Source organism: Globicephala melas, chromosome 4, assembly GCF_963455315.2.
Source record: "Globicephala melas chromosome 4, mGloMel1.2, whole genome shotgun sequence".
Lineage (NCBI taxonomy): Eukaryota > Metazoa > Chordata > Mammalia > Artiodactyla > Delphinidae > Globicephala > Globicephala melas.
In genome coordinates this window covers 82,829,862-82,850,075 of record NC_083317.1, presented here as the reverse complement: position 1 = coordinate 82,850,075, position 20,214 = coordinate 82,829,862, and the positions used below count along the sequence as shown (strand labels likewise).

Sequence of the window (20,214 nt, the reverse complement as noted above, 5' to 3'; positions counted from 1 at the left end):
CTCGCGCGTGTGTAAAGTGAGGACAACCAGTCCTCGGGCTCTGGAGACTGAAAAGGCCTACAGCGATTCAAGGCTTAACAGCCGGGCCTCAACAACCAGCACTAATCCTCTGAGGCTCTCGGAAACACTGAAATAGGAACAGGAGGGATTGCAGAGACTACAATCCCCAGAATGCTCAATGGGGAAAATGAAGTGAGTGTTGCAGAGTATTCTGGATTGTGTATTTCGGGTAGGGCTGAATAAGGCCACTCCTACCCCTCCCCCAAGGCACGCCTACCCCCTCCTTCGAAGGTTCTCAAAGGCCGCGGTAGTTGTAGTTTTGCCAAACTTAAGGGGTTTATAATTGTAAGCGAGAAGGCCGAGAGGCCTGACGGGATTTGTAGTCTGCTGCCTCGGCGGATGCGCACGCGCAGCAGAGGCCGGGGCGGTGCCGCGGCACTGCAGTGAAAGCCGAGGCAGCGGGCAGGCGAGCAGGGGGCGGGCGGACATCTTGGGATCCGGAGAGTGGCCAGGCTGGCTGAGCAGGGGCCTGCGGACACCAGGTGAGTTAGGGATCTAGCCGTACGGGGTGAAGGAAGACGCCTGCCTGGCTGCCCAGCTTTGCTCTTCCCTACACTGCGCTACGCGGAAAGCAGTCCACACCCGGGAGTGGCCTCAGCCTTCAGATCCGGGAGGGAGCTGACGGCGGGGCGGGGGCGCCCCGGGCGCGGTTGCAGGACGGGCGCTGAGCGGTGCCCTCCACCTGACCCGCCCGGAGCTTCCTGTGAGAAGGGGACCCTACTGGAATCCTCCCAGAGCAGGGATGCCCCGCGACGGCCCCCTCCCTAGGATCGTGACAACCCCCTACCCCGCGGCGCCTCCTCCTCTCGGCGCAAGGACAAGCTTCCCACCCTGCGGCACCCCTCCTCGCAGTTGAGTGACAGCCCCCGCACTCCCTGGAACCATCTTTACACGCGACGTTCTCCTCCCCAGGGCGAAAAGCCCACCACCCCCGCCTGCTTCTACACCTGCACGCCACAGCAAGCTACGTCTACCCAGCTTTCCCTTATTCACCACTACTAGTCTCTCCCTAACGTTTTTTCCTCTTTAAAGCCTTGACTTTTGACATACTGGAAACTCTCTTCTCCAGGTGCCCCCACCATACCTGTTGCCGCTGTGGGCTCACCTGAGTATACTTCCTGGCTGTTGCTGCCAGTCTGTCCCTTAACTAAATATGCCATTCCTTTCCTGGGCCCCACCTCTGCTTCTCTGATGCCCTGAGCTCCCTACCATTTGATACCTGTGAACTTGGTTCTTTGCCCAGGGCTCTACCTCCATTTTGCGCTTCCTCTCCCAGTCTCTTTGGGACTGAGGAATGGGATGTGTCCACCACCTTGAGAGACTTCTCACGCAGTCTGGGAGACCTTGACTGCCACAGTAATAGGCTTTATTTTCCAGTTTAGAAAAGTCTGCTAAACTGCCCCCGGTGAAATTAACACCAGGGCTAATCCAGGAAATCTAGAACTAAATTAACCCTTTTTCTCACTGCAAACAGTCTAAATTAGTTTGACCCAAATAATTTGGATAATTCAGGGATTCTGCCCCTCGTTTATAGGCACTCGGGTCAGAAGCGAATTATGCTGTGGGTCTGGAATCACAGAATTTCAGCTGGAAGGATCTCTTGATTTTTATGAACCTGCACCCACCCCATTCCCCCACACCCCTGTATTTTCATTGCACTTGGGAGCTGAGAGGGAGCCTTTCTTTTTAAAAGAGAGGTGGTCAAAAATAACTAATAAGCAGCTTGGGTCACTGAAGTGTAGTCTGTCAGAGCTGGGGCCTTTCTACTCTGCTCTTTTGCTGTTTATCTGACTGCCTGGGAGAGGTTGGAGCCACACTCCAGGGTCCATGTCAGGGCCTAAGGCCTCCCTTCTCTCTTCCTCCCCACACCCTGCACACCCTTTCCTGGAATGTTTAGACTTCTGTGAATTAGAGAGCTGGAGGTTCGGGCCCTGGTGCCTTCTCAGAAGGGTAGTGGAGCCTGAGGGACTGGGCGCTCCTAAAGCTTTGCCTGGGGGCCCCAGGCCTGAACCAACTGGAGTCATTCCTACCACCATTCCTGCAGCCACAGGCAGGCCTTCACCGTGACTCACCAGCTAGAGCCGGAGTGAGAGTCTGCACAGGAAGGGGCCTTGCTGAGCTCAGCACTGTGAAATGGGGGAGGGGCTACTCTGGGCTCAGCCCCAGAAAAGGGGCCGGGGGGGGGGGGGGTGTCAAAATGTCCTTAGAATCCTGGGCCTCAGTCCCTCTCCCTTTTCTCCCTTCCAGTATGGGATAAACAGGAACTGGAGCCTGGCTAAGGGGAGGGGCATGCCTGGGAGGGTTGCAGGGTCACTTGCTGGAGGATCAAGTCAGAAAAAAAGCCCAGCCAGTGACCTGCACAGCCCCACAGGGGACATTGGCAGGGGTTCTGAGACCTTCCCTTACCCTGACCCCCCCATCCTAGGTCTGTTCTGAGAGCGATGGGCCGCGGAGACTGAGCTGCCGCCATGATTGGAGGCTTATTCATCTATAATCACAAGGGGGAGGTGCTCATCTCCCGAGTCTACCGAGATGATATCGGGTGAGTCCCCTGGCTGAGCCAGCTGTGCCCCCACCCCCACCCACCTCCCCAGCATGCAGGACCAGGTCTCTTTCTCCCAGAGGCTTGATTGGGACCGCCCCCACCCCTTGCTTCATCCTGGAAGCTCAGCTAATACAGCCTGGTTCCCATTAGGTCTGGTGGTGTTGGCCAGGCAGCCAGTTGCTGGCTGCTTGGTGGGACCTGTGAAAAGGCAGGCCCCCCACAGTCTTAGGAACTCCTGCCCTTCCTGCCTCCTGTTTGCTGCAGTGACAGACCCGGTTGCTGGAGCTGAGTGCTTTTGGCCAGGCAGATTGATCCCTCCTTTGAGGAGAAGGGAGATCTGTCTCCAGCGGGTGGAGTCAGTGGTCAGGCTGGTGGTACTAATCCACCTAAGTCTTGCTCTCACAAGCCCTTCTCATGGTGAGAGTCTTCACTGGACTCTTGAACGCCTCTCCCTTTCTCAGGAGTCAGGCTGCTGACTCAGCTGTTTTCAGTACCTCTGGGCTACTCCTGGAGGAGAGGTGGTGAGCAAGCCTGAGACACTCTCCGGGTCACTGAGGGATGAGCAGGGAGGCTGTGCTGCCTTTCTGGCCTATCAGAGTAGCCTGGGAACAGCTCCTTGTCCTGTGTGCCTCAGACCCCTGTAAGGAGGCACAGCCTCACTTCTCATTCTGCCCCACCCTGCATGCCACTGCTGTTCCCTGACAGAGGGGACTTACCCCAGCCTCAGCGGCTCTAACGAGATTAGGCTCCTTTGGTTCATGCTGCCCTGTTTTTCTTCCTGGAATTGCTTAGAATAGACAGTCAGAGATGGGCCTGCTGCAGTGGCTCCTGGTTTCTTGGCTAATGGGCTAGCCTGGTCTTTGTGGCTGTTTGTCCGTTGGCTGGTGGTGGGGCATGGGCTAGAGTTGTGGCAGTGCCTGGCTTGCGTATACCCACCCACACCCCACTCGCACCCTGGATGGGCCTGGTTAAGCCAAGGCCAGGACATACACCATCTTGCATGCCTTGCTGTGCTCTCCACCCCTTGCCTGTTGCCAGTCTGCTTCCACCTCGTGGTGTGTGCTGCCCACCCCAGTGTGTTGGTGTCTAATCCTCTCTTTCGTTGCTGTCACTCTCCTCTTCTTGCTGGCATCATTTCTCTCATCCCATCTCATTGGCTGCCGTAGCAATAGGTAAGCGGCCTGTTAAGCTGCTGCCCAGGCACAGGTGGGTGGGGGATCCTGTCCCCCCACCCCAGTCCCCACATCGTTGTTTTGTTCATCCTTTTTCATCCCTGGAATTGGATCCTGGACAAGAATGGGATGGCCCAGCTCCATGGCCCCTCGGCTTTTCCCTCAGTAGATTAGAGCCTTCTCTGAAGTCATGCTGGTTTTGTCTAACTTCTGGAGGAGGCAGCCTTCCCCACTGGTGGGATCACTAGTGGAAAGACTGGAGAAGCAGCAGCGTCTCTTTCTCATCTGGGCCTGGAGCTTACTGAGAAGCTATAGAGGTGGCAGCAGGAAAACTGGGGCCAGGCCTGGAAGTCAGGAACATACTTCTCGAAACCTGATGGACCTCACTTTATTGTGGTTATATCTGCCGTCCTGTCATTGCCACTTGACTTCCCTGTCTCTCGTGGCCTTCAGATATCAGCCTAGCACTGGCCCTTCCCGCCGCCCCACCCCGTGCCCCCACTGGGAGGAGCCCTAGGGAACCACCCAACAGTTTAGGCATTGGCTTTAGAGTGCATGTCAGACTTCAGCAGAGCGGGGGGTGGCTGTTTGTTAGCTGTGGTTGATCCCTGCAGAGTGAGGTTTGCCCATGTACTGAGCAGCCTCTGTGCACCCTTTTCTCTCAGGAGGAACGCAGTGGACGCCTTTCGGGTCAATGTTATCCATGCCCGGCAGCAGGTGCGCAGCCCCGTCACCAATATTGCTCGCACCAGTTTCTTCCATGTTAAGCGGTCCAACATCTGGCTGGCAGCTGTCACCAAGCAGAATGTCAATGCTGCCATGGTCTTCGAATTCCTCTATAAGATGTGTGACGTAATGGCTGCCTACTTTGGCAAGATCAGCGAAGAGAACATCAAGAACAATTTTGTGCTCATATATGAGCTGCTGGATGGTGAGGCTGGCGGGGCAGTGGGTCTAGGGTGGGGATGCACCTGCTGGGGCCTGGCCTGGAGGTGGGAGCAGGTCTGAGGCTCCAGTGCCCTCTGAACTTCCTTTCCTGACTATCTGGTATTTTGAGCTCTGAGGAGGACAGTCCAAATCCAGAACTAAAGGCTGATCTGAAGTGAATACAAAAATAGGCTAGCGAATGGAGGTAGGGGAAGACCAAAAGGTCTTTTGGTGGCTGGTCCTCCTGCAGTTCAGTTAAGCACATTTCATCCTCTTATCTTTGTGGTTTGGGTCTTACCACATTGACTCTCCTCCCAGCTTTCCATCGCAACAGCTGCCTCAGAGCCTGGACAAGGGTGAGATGATATAGGCCCCTCCGGGCGCGTCGTTACCTCTCTTCCTCTGTAGGGTATGATTTAAGTGAACAGAGTCCTTTCATCTTCCCAACATCTCTGTCTTTTCAGGGCTGAGGGCTTCTTGACCTCTCACCCACTGGCCATGCAACTCTTCTGCTGATTTTTTCTATTTGAAAAAAAACCGTGATGTTTTCATTGTTTTCTTATAAAGCACAAATCCTAGAGTAAATGCTAAAACTTCGCTGCAGATGGTGCCTAAATGTCTTTTGGAGCTATGCTGGCCAGATATATCCAGGCCAGGGGAGGAACTGGATCAAAGGAGCCTTCCGCTTTTTCTAGGAGCTGATGGCTCCCTTCCTTTTGCAGAGATCCTAGATTTTGGCTACCCACAGAACTCAGAGACAGGCGCGCTGAAAACCTTCATCACCCAGCAGGGCATCAAGAGCCAGGTACTCAAATTGTACAGGCTGTAGTCAGGGTGGAGCCCAACCTCCCTTCATCCCCGCTGGCCCCCAAGCGTTGTCTGAGCTGACTCATGAGCCTGCCCCTGACAGGAAGTGCTGGCCTGAGCCTCCTGCCATGACCGCAGGCCTCTTTTGCTCTGTGTAGCCCTCTCCCACCCCTGGAGCTTGCCAACTCAGCATCTCTGTTACTGGGGATACAGCTCAAGCAGTTTCCTTCTACACTGCGGGAAGGGTGGGTGTGGACTGCTCTGGAGGCTTGGCATTCCTCAGGAGGAGAGAGCTTGGGCCCTCTTCTAGGATCCAGGCCTCATAGCCTTCTCCTTCTTTTCTGCCTGCCTCTTCCCATCTGCGCTCCTCTGCTGCTTCCTGTGGGCACCATGTTGGCCCTGTGTTCTCCAGCATCAGGTAAGCTGTTCCCTCAGCTTCCACCCTTGCAGCTTTGCTCAGTTTCCTCCAGGCGCTGCCCCATGGGGGAAGATGGGTCACAGGGTGGGGACTAGAAGGGAGAGGGGATGAGGGTGGAGTGGGGATGGAGACAAGTGGATTGAAGGGGGAGAGGAGTGAGGCCTTGCTGTTTGTCTCTATTCCCCATGTAGACAAAAGAAGAGCAGTCTCAGATCACCAGCCAGGTGACCGGGCAGATTGGCTGGCGGCGGGAGGGCATCAAGTATCGCCGGAACGAGCTCTTCCTGGATGTGCTGGAGAGTGTGAACCTCCTCATGTCCCCACAGGGTGAGGGCCCTCTCGTGATGAAGCGGGATGGGGGCCAGGGCAGGATATTGGTCCTGACTCAGCTGCTCCTGTTTATCTGTCCATCACCAGGGCAGGTGCTGAGCGCCCATGTGTCAGGCCGGGTGGTGATGAAGAGCTACCTGAGTGGCATGCCCGAGTGCAAGTTTGGGATGAATGACAAGATTGTCATTGAGAAGCAGGGCAAAGGCACAGCTGATGAAACAAGCAAGAGGTGCCTGGGGCAGGGGAGCTGGTGGGAGAGGGTGGACCTTGGAGGGCTGAGCAGAGCCTGGTGAATCACAGGTTCCTTCTGGATTTCATTTTTGCAGTAATGCAAACTCCCTTTTCCTAAGGGTGTGCTTGGCTTGGTTGCTCTTGGTATCTGTGTTAAGAGAGATGAGGGGATTGTCCTCATCCTACTCAGAATAAGCCCCTTTGTTTGATCCCAAGGACCAAGATTCTTCTGTACATACTGATGGCCCCTGCCCAGTGTGCCTGAAACTTTTGGGTTCCAAGCAGCAGAGCTCTCAAAAGATGATGAGTTTGCAAAGCTCCCACTCATCCATAACTCTGGGACAAGGACCCGCAAGCCAGACAGCTGCATTCTGACAGCTTTCCATAGATTATAGTGCACGCCTGTCCAGGCTCTGGCAGCCTTTGGGGGTGGGCTAATCTCCCAGCCCGACTCTCTCGTGCTAGTCTCTTGTACCAATGAGGAGACCTTCTGTCCCTGCTTGCAGCGGGAAGCAGTCAATTGCCATTGACGACTGTACCTTCCACCAGTGTGTGCGACTCAGCAAGTTTGACTCGGAGCGCAGCATCAGCTTCATCCCACCAGACGGAGAATTTGAGCTCATGAGGTGCCATTGGGGTGTGAGGAGCAGGGGTTGCTGTTGGCAGAGATGGGGAGAGAGGGAGGAGAACAGGCTCTGCTGTGCCAACCTGAAGGTCTCACACCCCTAAAGGTATCGCACCACCAAGGACATCATCCTTCCTTTCCGAGTGATCCCGCTAGTTCGGGAAGTGGGACGCACCAAGCTGGAGGTCAAGGTGGTCATTAAGTCCAACTTCAAGCCCTCACTACTGGCTCAGAAGATTGAGGTGAGGATAAGGGACTTGGGGAGGAGGAAGCACTTGTCTCCAGGAATAAAGGGAGCTGATGTCAGGGTTTGACAGAGCTCCCTGACAGGTGTATCACTTCTAGGTGAGGATCCCAACCCCCCTGAACACCAGTGGGGTGCAGGTGATCTGCATGAAGGGGAAGGCCAAGTACAAGGCCAGCGAGAACGCCATCGTGTGGAAGTGAGTCTTTCCTTCATGAGGCCACAGCAGGGCTCAAGATGCCTTGGTGTACCCTCTTGTTAAGTTTCACCTTTCGTCCTGTGAGTGAGTGTGTGTGTGTGGTGGTGGGGGGAACGGGGGTGACTGCTTCTCCAGGAGCCTTTGCTTGTGTTCTCACCCCTTATACCTCTGTGTAAGTGTGCACATGCCTGCACTGGGGTGCATGCATGCATGCATTTATTATTTATCAAGATTCTTTAACATTTCCCTATTTGCCCTTGCAATACCTCTGTGAAGTAGAGAGCAAGGGATAGCATGGCCATGTATCTAAGCAGAAACTGCGTGCAGCCCACAGTGCTAAAGGAATAACAGACCCAGGGTTTCATAGCAAGAGGTTATCAGAGTCCTCACCACATTTCCTTGCCCTAGCACCTCCCACAAGCTCCTGGGTTCTCTTCCCTGCCACCCCGCAACCTCCCCAAAGGGGCAACCCCCCTTGAAGCTCCTCCAGGCTACCAGGGCCCCTGTGTTCCCAGGATCAAGCGCATGGCAGGCATGAAGGAATCGCAGATCAGCGCTGAGATTGAGCTTCTGCCCACCAACGACAAGAAGAAATGGGCTCGACCCCCCATTTCAATGAACTTTGAGGTATGGCAGAGAAGGGGCCTAGAGCCACGGCAGGGTGTGCTTTAGAGATCATTCAGATCAACCTCTGCACCTACCACCTTGCAGACGAGGAAATTGAGGCCCAGAGAGAAGTGATTGCAATTCACAGACCCATTCCTTCCCGCCTTAGGCCTCCTACTAGAAATTGCTATTCACACCGACAAAAATCCTTGACTTCCTTTGGCTTGTCATAAAACAATTCTTAGGGAAAACTGAAACAGCTTTCATGTCAGGTAAGACACAAAGTTTACAGACAGGAAAATGGGCTGACTTTGCTTTGTGCACGTTAGACATGTAATTTTTTCCACCTTATTGTTTAAGTCCCTAATATTGAGCAGGATAAGTATGTTCTAAGGCAGGTCTTTGGTTGCTGCCACCTGCTCATTAAAGGAATTGATTCAAGTCATCACAGGCAGGGCCTGACTTCAAACCCAAATGATTGCTAGTTACTCCTGGATATGCTTTCTTCCTTAGTAACCTCTTAGAGGACCCCTCACCACCCCAGCTTCCTTCAGCTTCTTTCAGGGTCCCAACCATTCAGACACCTGTAGTAGAGAGATGAGGTAGGGCAAGGCTATGGAACTTCCCGGAGGAGAGCGGCAGTGAAAGGAAGGTCACGTTCCTAACTGGAGCTGTCCCTTGCCCAGGTGCCATTCGCGCCTTCTGGTCTCAAGGTGCGCTACTTGAAGGTGTTTGAACCGAAGCTGAACTACAGCGACCACGACGTCATCAAATGGGTGCGCTACATTGGCCGCAGCGGCATTTATGAGACCCGCTGCTAGCTGCCTAGTGGCAGCTAGCCCGCCTCCCCACCCACCCTCTTCCACGGGTCTGGGTGCCCTTGGTCACCACACGTCAGTGTCTCCCTCCTGCTTTGCTGCCTTCCCTTTGCACCAGCCCCTTCGTCTAGGTCTGGACCAACCACGTTGTGAGCGGGACTGTTGGAGCAGTCCCTGGGCTCCCTGGGCAGGGTGGTTTCTGAGGTTCCTGCTCCTCCGTCCATCTGCCTGCCCCAGCCCCATGCCAGGCTCTGAGTTCTGCGACCAAAGCCAGGTGGGCCCCATCTCCTCCCCTCCCCTGTGGCCACATCTCTGGAGTGGGAGGGTTGGCTGCCCCTCACCTCGGAGCTCCCCCAAAGGCCAGTAACAGATCCCCAGCCCTCGATTCCTACTCTGCTTTGGGATAGTGTGAGCTTCATTTTGTACAACGTGTGACTTTGTCCAGTTATAAACCTAATAAACTCTGTAGAATGGTGTTGCTGGCTAAATGTTGAAGTGGAAGGTACACGGGGAGGGGGTCTGGTGGGACTGTCCTCCCCTGTCTTATTTGGCCTGCCAGGAGTAGAATTTTCTATTCCAAACTCTATTTTGTCTCAATTGTTACGTCCCTCAGGGCCATCTAAGCCCCTGACAGGTGTTAGCCCCAGGTCTCCCATCTCCTCTGAGAAAATAGCCTCAAGGACAAGCAGCCCCACCTGGCCCCGGTTCCCTGAGGGTAGAGATTCTTTCCTTAAAATCATTCTCAGCTTTAGGCAGGTATTTTTCTAATTAGCAGAGATTAAGCAAGGTTTACATTTGGTCTTTCCAGCCATCCTTAGAAACTGACCTCTTAATTCCATCCTCCTGGCAGTTACTCAGGCTTCACAGACCTCAGTGGGTGGGTTGTAAAAAGGAAAAATGACTCTTCCCAGGCCTCTTAGAAAATTCCTCCCTCTGTGCCTCCCCTTCTCCATAGAATTGTGTGGTGAGTGAGTCCGTGAGGGGAGTGCTTCATCTTCTGCTGATGTGTTGGAGCAGATAAAGATTTGCCATCACTAGTTTTCCCTTGCTTGGTCTCAACCTTTTTAAACCTAAAACATGTATTAAGAGAAAATATATAATGAACCCTCATGTCGCATCATGGTGGTTTAACTTGTCATCTCCTTAATATCACATCCAATCTGTGTTCGTGCTTAATCCAAGTGTCCTACAAAAATTTTCACAATTTACATCTGGATCCAAACAAGGTCCATTGTGATTGGTGAATGCTTCTTAAATCTTAAAAATCACAGGTTTTCCCTTAGCTCTTGCAATGTTGAAGAAACCAAATAGTTCTGTAGTTTCCCCGTCAGAATTACTTTCCCTGTGTTTCATATAAAATGGAAATAACAGGATCGATTCCTCACAATGCCAAAAGGATGGATAACGTTGTGACTTTAGGTGACAATTTTAGAGCCCAGTTGGAAGAATATTCACATTAAATGTGAAGCAGTAGCATCATCAGGGTACGAAGAAGTCTCTTTGCTTTGGGTGTAGGTAGGGAATAAATAGTGCATTTACACAGACCTTGTCGATCTGGTTTTCTTGCCCCGTGGCGGTCAGTGAGGCAGTGCCCCGGGGGTGGTGGGAGGACGTAATTCGCTGAAGTCAGCTGAGCTGTCAAGTGTGAGAGGACTGAGTGCAGGTCGCGGGCGGGCTGGCTACCTGACCAAGACAAGCAGCCCGTAGGGCCAGAGAACCGGAACAAAACGCGCGGCTGCACAGAACGGCGCCAGGGGCTTCTAAGAGCTCAGGGACCAGCGTTGAGTCAGCAAAGCTCTCGGCGAGCTCCAAAATGGACCCGGACAGGCGCGCAGCGGCTGACGCGCCTCAAGTGAGCGTACAGAATCTAGCAAGGCCGAAGTGCTTTATCAACCGCCCTTCTTGGGAGGTTCCCAGATAAACCGCGAGCTTCCCTGCACCCCGCCCCCGCCGCCAGCAGGATCTCCACCTCCCAGAAGGCAGCGAGCACCGCACGTGTGGCTAATTTTTTAGTGGAAAGGGTTGCGCAAGCGCAGAGAGTGTGGCTCAGCGTAGACTCTGAGCGGCGCTTGCGCACCGTTCCTCCAGCGCCGTTCACCCCGCCCACCGGGTTCTGCGCACTCTGCGCATTTCTTACGTCACCGTTTCGCATGCGCTTTGGAAAGAAGGGCGAGATTTCGGGGACGGGCAGGGGGCGGGCCTTGGCCGAGGTCTCACGGCGACTGCGCGGACGGGATCCCAACTGGAACATGGCGACTTGCGCAGAAATCCTGCGGAGCGAGTTCCCCGAAATTGACGGACAGGTCTTCGACTACGTGACGGGTGAGCCGAACCGAATCAACGCGCTGGGGATGCCGAAGTGGTAGTCAGGGGGGGAGTACTAAGGGAGGGCAGTGCCGGGGACCGCTGCTAGGCCTCTCCTCTGCGTGACCTCTTGTCCCGAGGGCCAGTTGGTTCTGGAGCCCGGACTGGGGCCGCGGTACGGGGATTAAAACTGCTTGTATGTCCACCCTACCTGGTATTTTCCTCGTCTTGCCACGCACGCCCTAGGCGTCTTGCACAGCGGCAGTGCGGACTTCGAGTCTGTGGATGACCTGGTGGAAGCTGTGGGGGAACTGTTGCAAGAGGTGTCCGGGGACAGCAAGGATGACGCGGGCATCAGGGCCGTGTGCCAGCGCATGTACAACACTCTGCGCCTGTACGTGCCAGGGCAGGGATATTCGTGGGGGAGATGGGAGGGCGGACGGTCAAGAGAGGAGACGTGAGGGAGGAAGGTCTGACGGCCACAGAGCTTTCTCCTCCACTTCTAACTCTTTGCTTTCTATCCCTACCCTCAAGGACTGAGCCACAGACCCAGGGAAACAGCCAGGTGCTACTAGACGCCCCCATCCAGTTGTCAAAGATAACAGAGAGCTACGGTGAGAGTGAGGGAAGATTGAACTAGCTGCCCTGTGTCCTTTTCTTGGCCTCCGCCCCCTGGAGCTCAGGACTCTTGGTATCTCTGTTCCACAGAACAAGGTTGTAGGAACTAGTTGATGTCTTTACAGAGGGCAGATGAGCCCGTTAATAAAGGGATTAGGATTGGAGAGTTCTCTAAGCTCTTGGGTGTGGTAGGAAGCATATGGGCCTTGCAGCTGGACAGTCTTGGGTTCACTCCCCAATTTTGCGACTTACTAACCAACTGCATGATCTTGTAAGAGTTGCCTGTCTGCTCCCAGTCTCTGTATCCTTAATCTGTGAATTGAGTTTTTGTTTTGTTTTTAAGTGTTGGGAGGATGATACCTATCTCCAGAATTTGTAAGGCTTTCCTTTAAATGTATGTGTCTGTGTTTAGTTTGTGATAGTTACTCAAAATGTTAGTTTCCCTTCCCTTAGGGAGAAGGTGACAGCTTTTCTTATCGCTTACAGACTGTGGCACCAAACTTCCAGGCCTGCTAAAGAGGGAACAGTCCTCGGTGAGGAGGGGGAGGAGGAAGAAAAGGAGAGGGCTGTATCTATGGGGGGGAGTGGGAGTTGATTGTCTCTAAATATTGGAGTATCTTTCTGGGGGATTTCTGATTGTCTTTTCCTGAGTCTCTGAGCCTACACCCTAGGATGAAATGGTTGTGTTTGGACCCTTAGACAGTGAATGCAAAGAAGCTAGAGAAAGCTGAGGCTCGACTGAAGGCAAAGCAGGAGAAGCGCTCAGAGAAGGACACACTCAAGACCAGCAGCCCTCTGTGAGTTTAGTGAGAAGGGCTGAGAAGAGAGCAGAGCAGTCTCTATTGGGATGGAAGGGTGCTTGGGAGTGCTAAAAGCCATCCGTTTCTCCCTTTAAAAGAGTTTTGGAAGAGGCATCAGCCAGCCAGGCAGGCAGCAGAAAGGAGAGTCGGTTGGAATCATCTGGCAAGAACAAATCCTACGATGTGCGAATTGAGAACTTTGATGTGTCTTTTGGCGATAGGTGAGGGAGTGGCAGTGGGGGAGTGCGGGTGATATTTTTCTTTTTCCAGTTAAAGGAGAATTAGGAGAGGTGAAATGGGGCTAAAAATAGTTAGGTTTCTGTTGTTAAACTTGCTGTGCAACTACCTCTAGAGTACCCTTTGTCTCCTTCCTACCACCTCTGCAGGGTACTGCTGGCTGGAGCAGATGTGAACCTGGCATGGGGCCGCCGCTATGGGCTGGTGGGTCGGAATGGACTAGGGAAGACGACGCTGCTGAAGATGCTGGCCACCCGGAGCCTGCGGGTTCCAGCCCACATTTCCCTGCTGCACGTGGAGCAGGAGGTTGCTGGAGACGACACCCCTGCCCTGCAGAGTGTGCTGGAGAGTGATACTGTGCGAGAAGATCTCCTGCGTCGGGAGCGGGAGCTCAGCGCCCAGATTGCTGCTGGCAGGTGAGGGCTCCTGGCGAGGGATTGACCAGCAGCGGCTGTGCTTCACAGAGTGCCTGCCGTGCTGGCACAATCCACAATTCGTGTGCCCATCCTAGTAGGCAGCAGATCTTAGAACTTGGCGCTGTGGGGTTGTAAATCCCTTGTTCCTGGCACAGTGCCCATTGCCCTCACCGCCGTGAGCAAGTCCTTCCTGTGCTCTGTTCCTGTCCCGGCAACAAGGCAGCCAGTGGCCTGCTTTGCAGCTGTCCTGGGGTGCAGGATATACTAGTAGACTGCGCCCACTCAGGCTGATTGCCCTTCCCCCATTCCTAGGGCCGAGGGCTCAGAAGCTGCACAGCTGGCAGAAATCTATGCCAAGTTGGAGGAGATTGAGGCTGACAAAGCACCTGCCAGGTATTTAAACTTCCCTTCCTTTCTTCAGATTTCCTCCTTCCCTTCTGTTACCTCTTCCAACCAGGTTCTTTCATTTCTTCACTCCTAGAGCATCAGTCATTCTTGCTGGGCTTGGCTTTACCCCCAAAATGCAGCAGCAGCCCACGCGGTGAGTGGCCCTTACCATTCTTGGCTCTGAACACTGTTGGCTCTGCCTCTGCCTGTTCTCGTGAACACTCGCCCTTGTGATGCAGCTCTGTCTCTCTTTAGGGAGTTCTCAGGTGGCTGGAGGATGAGACTGGCCCTCGCCCGGGCTTTGTTTGCTAGGTGAGTCTCTTGGGCCTGGGTATGGATACTGTGGAGGATGGGCTTGGCTCTTGGCGAGTAGCAACAAGTTGCTGGCCTAAAACCTCAAGCCTTGTGTTCTTCTTTTCCACAGGCCAGATCTGCTGCTGTTAGATGGTGAGTTTGAAATGGGGCACCCTGACTTTGGGGTGCAAAAGCATGCCATCACCCAAGTTCCCAGTTCTCTAGCCCTTCTATCCCAAACGTGTCCTCCTCCACTTTTCCAGAACCCACAAACATGCTGGATGTAAGGGCCATCCTGTGGCTGGAGAATTACCTGCAGGTGAGTGCCTACAGGTGCCAGAGTAAGTCTGGGAAAGGTCTGCCTCCAAGACCGTTGGGGTCTGGGAGCTGACTGCCTTCCCAAACTGGGCCTGCCATCCTGTGACCCCCCCCTCAGACGTGGCCCTCCACAATCCTGGTCGTCTCCCACGACCGCAACTTCCTGAATGCCATAGCCACAGACATCATCCACCTGCACAGCCAGCGGCTGGATGGTTACCGGGGAGACTTTGAGACCTTCATCAAGAGCAAGCAGGAGCGGCTGCTCAATCAGCAGCGTGAATATGAGGCCCAGCAGCAATATCGCCAGCATATCCAGGTGTGGGAGCAGGCAGCGCTGGGGACCTGCCCCATCCCATGGGTATTAGAGTTGTGGGGAGTGAGGGAGCTGAACAGTACCTGAACTCATCCACCTGCAGGTTTTCATTGACCGGTTTCGCTACAACGCCAACAGAGCCTCTCAAGTGCAGAGCAAACTCAAGATGCTGGAGAAGCTGTGAGTACGGTGTCTCTGACCAGGCTTTGACTCATGTCTCTTATTTTCTTCCCTCATTTTGTAGGCCACCCCTTGCCCTCCCATTTTAGATCTCCTCTTTTCTACAAACCAACTTTAATTTCCTCCCCTGCAGGAAGGCAGGGTATTCTGTTACTGCTCTTGGAGAGTTAATCTTGCCCCCAGGCCTAGGCAACCATCAGTCTACTTTCTGTCTGTATATGTTTGCTAATTCTGGACATTTCGTATAAATGGAATTATACACGTAATCTTTTGTGTCTGGCTTTTTTCGCTTAACATAACGTTTTCGAGGTTCATTGTGTCGGAGCATGGATTAGTGCTTCACTCCTCTTTATGACCAGATAATATTCTGTTGTATGGATAGTCCACATTTTGTTTGTTGACTCATCAGGTGGTAGACATTTGGATTATTTCCCCTTTTTGGCTCTTATGAATAATGCTGCTGTGAACATTTGTGTACAAGTTTTTGTGTAGACATGTGTTTTTTATTCTCTTGGGTACATACCTAGGAATGGAATTGCTGGGTTACATGGTAATTCTATGTTTAAATTTTTGAGGAACTGCCAAACTGTTTTTATTTTATTTTATTTTATTTTGTTTATTTATTTATTTATTTTTGGCTCTGTTGGCTCTTCGTTGCTGCATGTGGGCTTTCTCTAGTTGTGGCGAGTGGGGGCTACTCTTCGTTGCGGTGCGCAGGCTTCTTATTGCGGTTGCTTCTCGTTGCAGAGCACGGGCTCTAGGTGCACAGGCTTCAGTAGTTGTGGCACGTGGGCTCAGTAGTTGTGGCATGTGGGCTCAGTAGTTGTGGCTCGCGGGCTCTAGAGCGCAGGCTCAGTAGTTGGCGCATGGGCTTAGTTGCGCCACAGCATATGGGATCTTCCTGGACCAGGGCTCAAACCTGTGTCGCCTGCATTGGCAGGCGGATTCTTAACCACTGTGCCACCAGGGAAGCCCTCCAAACTGTTTCTAAAAGCAGCTGCACCATTTTACCTTCCTGCCAGCAATATATGAGGGTTCCAATTTCTCTGCCTTCTTGCCAACACTTATTATCTGTCTTTCAAATTTTAGCTATCCTAGTGGGTGTGAAGTGATATCTCATTGTGATCTTGATTTGTATTTCCTTAATGACTAATGGTGTTGAGCATTGGAGGGTTTTTTTGTTTTTAAAATTTATTTATTTAATTTATTTTTGGCTGTGTTGGGTCTTCGTTTCTGTGCGAGGGCTTTCCCTAGTTGGGGCAAGCGGGGGCCACTCTTCATCGCGGTGCACGGGCCTCTCACTATCGTGGCCTCTCTTGTTGCGGAGCACAGGCTCCAGACATGCAGGCTCAGTAGTTGTGGCGCACGGGCTCACTTGCTCTGTGGCATGTGGGATCCTCCCAGGCCACAGCTCAAACCCGTGTTCCCTGCGTTGGCAGGCAGATTCTCAACCACTGCGCCACTAGGGAAGCCGCGGAGGTTTTTTTAATTGAGGTGCAGTTGATATGCAGTATTATATAAGTTTCACTTGTACAGCATAGTGATTCATAATATTTAAAGGTTACATTTCATTTATAGTTATCGTAAAATATCGGCGGTATTCTCTGTGTTGTGTAATATGTTCTTGTAGCTTATTTATTTTATACATAGTAGTTTGTATCTCTTCATCCTCTACCCCAATCTTGCCCCCCCCACCCCTTTCCTCTCCCCACTGGTAACTACTAGTTTGTTCTCTATATCTGAGTCTGTTTCTTTTTTGTTATATTCACTAGCTTTATTTTTTAGATTCCACCTATAAGTGATATCATACAGTATATTTTTTTCTCTGCCTTATTTCACTTAGCATAATATTCTTCAAGTCCATCCATGTTGTTACAGATGGCAAAATTTTATTCTTTTTTTGTGGCTGAGTCGTTTTCCATTATGTGTGTGTGTGTGTGTGTATTCATTCATCTGTGGATGTGCAGACACTTAGGTTGCTTCTGTATCTTGGCAGTTGTAAACAATACTGCTGTGAACATTGGGGTGCATGTATCTTTTCGAATTAGTGTTTTCATTTTTTTTGGATACATACCCAGGAGAGCATTGGAGGTTTAATCTTTTTTTTTTCGTTTTTTTTTGTTTTTTTTTTTTGCGGTAAGCAGGCCTCTCACTGCCTTGGCCTGTCCCGTTGCGGAGCACAGGCTCCGGATGTGCAGGCTCAGCGGCCATGGCTCACGGGCCTAGCCGCTCCGCGGCATGTGAGATCTTCCCAGACCGGGGCATGAACCCGTGTCCCCGGCGTCGGCAGGCGGACTCTCAACCACTGCGCCACCAGGGAAGCCCCGGAGGTTTAATCTTGAAGCAATATTTCTGGATGTGCTGGTGGTAGGGGAGTCATAAGGCTTATTTAGGATTTTGTGACCTTGAAACATACGTCACAGTATATTAACAGGGAGGACAAAAGAACCACCAAAAAAAAAGAATCCTGTTTTTCTGGCATGTATATTACTTGTGTGACAAAAACAAATTTATTTTTTAAAGTTGTAAACCTAGTCTGTCTCCTCTCTCCTCAGACCGGAGCTGAAACCCGTGGACAAGGAGTTGGAGGTAGTGATGAAGTGAGTGCTGGGCCAGAGGGGCAGGTGGGGAAGCTCTTGTTTCTGGCTGCCCTCGTGCTCCTCACCCCCACTTCTTGCAGGTTCCCCGATGGGTTTGAGAAATTCTCACCACCAATTCTGCAGCTAGATGAGGTGGATTTCTACTATGACCCAAAGCATGTCATCTTCAGCTGTCTCACCGTCTCTGCTGATCTTGAATCCCGCATCTGTGTGGTATGGTTGGTGTTTCTCTGTTTCGTGAGCTGGGACTGGACTCTCCCACCCCTGTATGTGGTGTGGATTGGCCACATGGGGGAGAAGGTCTCCAGGAGTAGGAGTCAGCGCTTGGGCTGAGGACTTTGCTATACTTGGCCCCACCTCCCGGGGGAGGACTTTGCTATACTTGTACTGGCCCCTCCTCCAGCCTCACAGGGCCGCTCTGCGGCATAGATGGAGAGCCTGGCATGTGGTATTTTATAAATACTTAGAGCAGTACTTTGTCTTACTGGTCTCAGCTCTGAGTTTCCTCAAACTGTGGAACATAGAGGAGAGAGCATGGGCTTCAGGGTCAGACTTCGATTCCTAACTCTGCCATTTCCTAGCTTGGTTACTAAGCAGTCTCCTCATCCTTAAAATGGAGATAATGTCTAACTCACTTGGTTGTTGGGAGAATTAATTCCCTTGCACTTAGAGGATACTTAGGTATTGGTCCCTTTTACATCTTCATTTTTTTCTGTAGTTCCTTAAAAATATTTTTTTAGTTGTTGGAGTCCCTGGGACTAGCTGAGACCCATTCTCATCTCCTCCACTTCTGTATCCCGCACAAGGGTGCTCTTTACATTCTCTTGTTACTTCTTACAGGTTGGGGAGAATGGGGCTGGGAAGTCTACCATGTTGAAGCTCCTTATGGGGGATCTGGCACCTGTTCGGGGCATCAGACATGCTCACAGGTAGGGCCCACATCGCCGCTCTCCAAACCCTCCTGTGCTGTAGCTGCACTCTCTTATGGCCATTGCCCTCCATGCCCTCTCTCCACCTTTCCGTCTGCCTGCAGGAATCTGAAGATTGGCTATTTCAGCCAGCACCACGTGGAGCAGCTGGACCTGAATGTCAGTGCTGTGGAATTGCTGGCACGCAAGTTCCCCGGTGCGTCAGGGATTTGAGTTGGGGAAGGAGGGCCGGGCCTGACGCCTACAGCTAGGCCTACCTGGGGTTGCTGAGCAGCCCCCCGATGCTGGGTGTGAGGACATATGCATTGGGGGTGGGGTTGGGGGGAATGTGAAGGGAGGGAGTTGGGCTGAGAACCCACACGGTGGGGTGGGGCCTATTCCAGGACGGCCTGAGGAGGAATACCGTCACCAGCTGGGCCGGTATGGCATCTCTGGAGAACTGGCCGTGCGCCCTGTTGCCAGCTTGTCTGGGGGCCAGAAGAGCCGTGTGGCCTTTGCTCAGATGACCATGCCCTGGTGAGGCCTCCTTTTCAAGAGCTTTGCCCTCCCCTTTCCCACTCTTTCCTAATGGAAAATGATTGTCTTGCCTTCGTATCAGAGTTCCTTTTCTCCCAGCCCCCGTAACTTCCCACCTTCCTGGGTTCTGCCTTCCAGCCCCAACTTCTACATTCTGGATGAACCCACAAACCACCTGGATATGGAGACCATTGAGGCTCTGGGCCGCGCTCTCAACAGTTTCAGGGTGAGTGTACCTTCACACTGCCCACTCCTTCCCAGGCCTCAGCACCCCTTAGGGGCCCCCTGAGTGCTCCCTGGTCTCCTGTCTTTCAGGGTGGTGTGATTCTGGTGTCCCACGATGAACGCTTCATCCGCCTGGTGTGCCAAGAGCTGTGGGTGTGTGAAGGAGGCGGCGTCACCCGGGTCGAGGGGGGATTTGACCAGTACCGAGCTCTTCTCCAGGAACAGTTCCGCCGTGAGGGCTTTCTCTAGGGCCACCAAGCTGAGGACTGTGCCCAGGACATGGACTGGTCTCTCAGACCCCTGGGCCACCACGTAGGCAACCATCTCCGGCCATGGACTTACCCCGACTTTGGGGACAGCCTTATTCCTAAATCTCTCCTTTTGATTGGAGCGTCCTCTTGCGCAACCCAGGGAGCCCCACCTAAGGGTCTTTAAGGACTGGTCTTCCAAGAGGAAGGGAATGGGGGTGCCCTCTGGGATTTTAGGTTCTCCCCCACTGCCCCAGCTGCGACTGGGCTCTGAGTGGCCACATGTAAATTAAATCTCCCTGCATCTTCCTCGCCTCGCCTCTGCTGCTCCCTGGCGCGGGGCTACAGTGTTTGCCCACAGTTAAGGAGTGTAAGCTCTCTGATTTGGCATTTTCCTGTGGCATTTGTGTCGGTCATGTGGAGGAGGCCATGGCAGTATCAGTGTTGCCCCTGGGCAGAGATGTCATTGAAGCCGCTGGGGGTTGGCCTTGCAGTGGACCAAACTAGTGATGAAGGGCGGCATATTACATCACTGCAGTGCTGTTCCCTCTGGCCCGGGCTCAGCCTCAGCTGAAGGGGTCTGGGTTCTGCTGTCTCAGCCCCACTGCTTGAGAGAGTAAACTGATTCTGTAACCTGGCCTCAAACATGGTTTGCCAACTGCTTTCTCCAGTGGTCTCTGGCCCAGGCTCACCCTTCTTCTCTGATCTGGACCTCTGATCTGAGAGCCTTCTCACAGGCCCCATCACTCTCTTCCAACCTCAGATTTGCAGATGGGCCAGTTGGGGCTAGCTGGTGTAGGGTCTGTGCCTGCCTGTTTGCCAGACTCTCAGGCCTTTCACCCCT

At 52.9% G+C, this 20,214-nt stretch overlaps 2 protein-coding genes across 3 annotated transcripts; both read left to right on the top strand.

Annotated features, from left to right (window-relative positions):
* Positions 1–385: 385 nt before the first annotated feature.
* Positions 386–9,457, top strand: AP2M1 (adaptor related protein complex 2 subunit mu 1). The gene is made up of 11 exons (XM_070045472.1): positions 386–542; positions 2,486–2,602; positions 4,443–4,708; positions 5,427–5,509; positions 6,121–6,256; positions 6,347–6,488; positions 6,997–7,116; positions 7,222–7,357; positions 7,461–7,558; positions 8,074–8,185; positions 8,851–9,457. Exons 2-11 carry the CDS (start codon positions 2,529–2,531, stop codon positions 8,983–8,985), a joined length of 1,302 nt encoding a protein of 433 aa, XP_069901573.1. The 5' UTR covers positions 386–542; positions 2,486–2,528; the 3' UTR covers positions 8,986–9,457.
* Positions 9,458–11,149: 1,692 nt separating this feature from the next.
* ABCF3 (ATP binding cassette subfamily F member 3) lies at positions 11,150–20,003 on the top strand. 2 transcript variants are annotated; one of them, XM_030862154.2, is made up of 21 exons: positions 11,150–11,304; positions 11,533–11,680; positions 11,821–11,900; positions 12,391–12,437; positions 12,604–12,701; positions 12,803–12,925; positions 13,091–13,357; positions 13,670–13,750; positions 13,839–13,898; positions 14,000–14,056; positions 14,169–14,191; positions 14,302–14,357; positions 14,475–14,675; positions 14,776–14,852; positions 17,408–17,452; positions 17,533–17,665; positions 18,293–18,381; positions 18,486–18,577; positions 18,765–18,897; positions 19,036–19,123; positions 19,213–20,003. In XM_030862154.2, exons 1-21 carry the CDS (start codon positions 11,232–11,234, stop codon positions 19,369–19,371), a joined length of 2,130 nt encoding a protein of 709 aa, XP_030718014.2. In that variant the 5' UTR covers positions 11,150–11,231; the 3' UTR covers positions 19,372–20,003. The 2 variants fall into 2 exon arrangements, with proteins under 2 accessions (XP_030718014.2, XP_069901572.1); XM_070045471.1 differs by lacking the exons at positions 11,150–11,304; positions 11,533–11,680; positions 12,391–12,437; positions 12,604–12,701; positions 12,803–12,925 and having other exon boundaries at positions 11,844–11,900.
* The last annotated feature ends 211 nt before the right edge of the window (positions 20,004–20,214 follow it).

Bases quoted from the DNA above. Each gene is read 5' to 3' on its own strand.
- AP2M1 (XM_070045472.1), top strand. From the start codon at position 2,529: ATGATTGGAGGCTTATTCATCTATAATCACAAGGGGGAGGTGCTCATC. The intron at 4,709-5,426 runs GTGAGGCTGGCG...TTCCTTTTGCAG, and splicing joins CATATATGAGCTGCTGGATG to AGATCCTAGATTTTGGCTAC. The intron at 6,257-6,346 runs GTGAGGGCCCTC...GTCCATCACCAG, and splicing joins CCTCCTCATGTCCCCACAGG to GGCAGGTGCTGAGCGCCCAT.
- ABCF3 (XM_030862154.2), top strand. From the start codon at position 11,232: ATGGCGACTTGCGCAGAAATCCTGCGGAGCGAGTTCCCCGAAATTGAC. The intron at 11,681-11,820 runs GTACGTGCCAGG...CCTACCCTCAAG, and splicing joins ATGTACAACACTCTGCGCCT to GACTGAGCCACAGACCCAGG. The intron at 11,901-12,390 runs GTGAGAGTGAGG...TATCGCTTACAG, and splicing joins AAAGATAACAGAGAGCTACG to ACTGTGGCACCAAACTTCCA.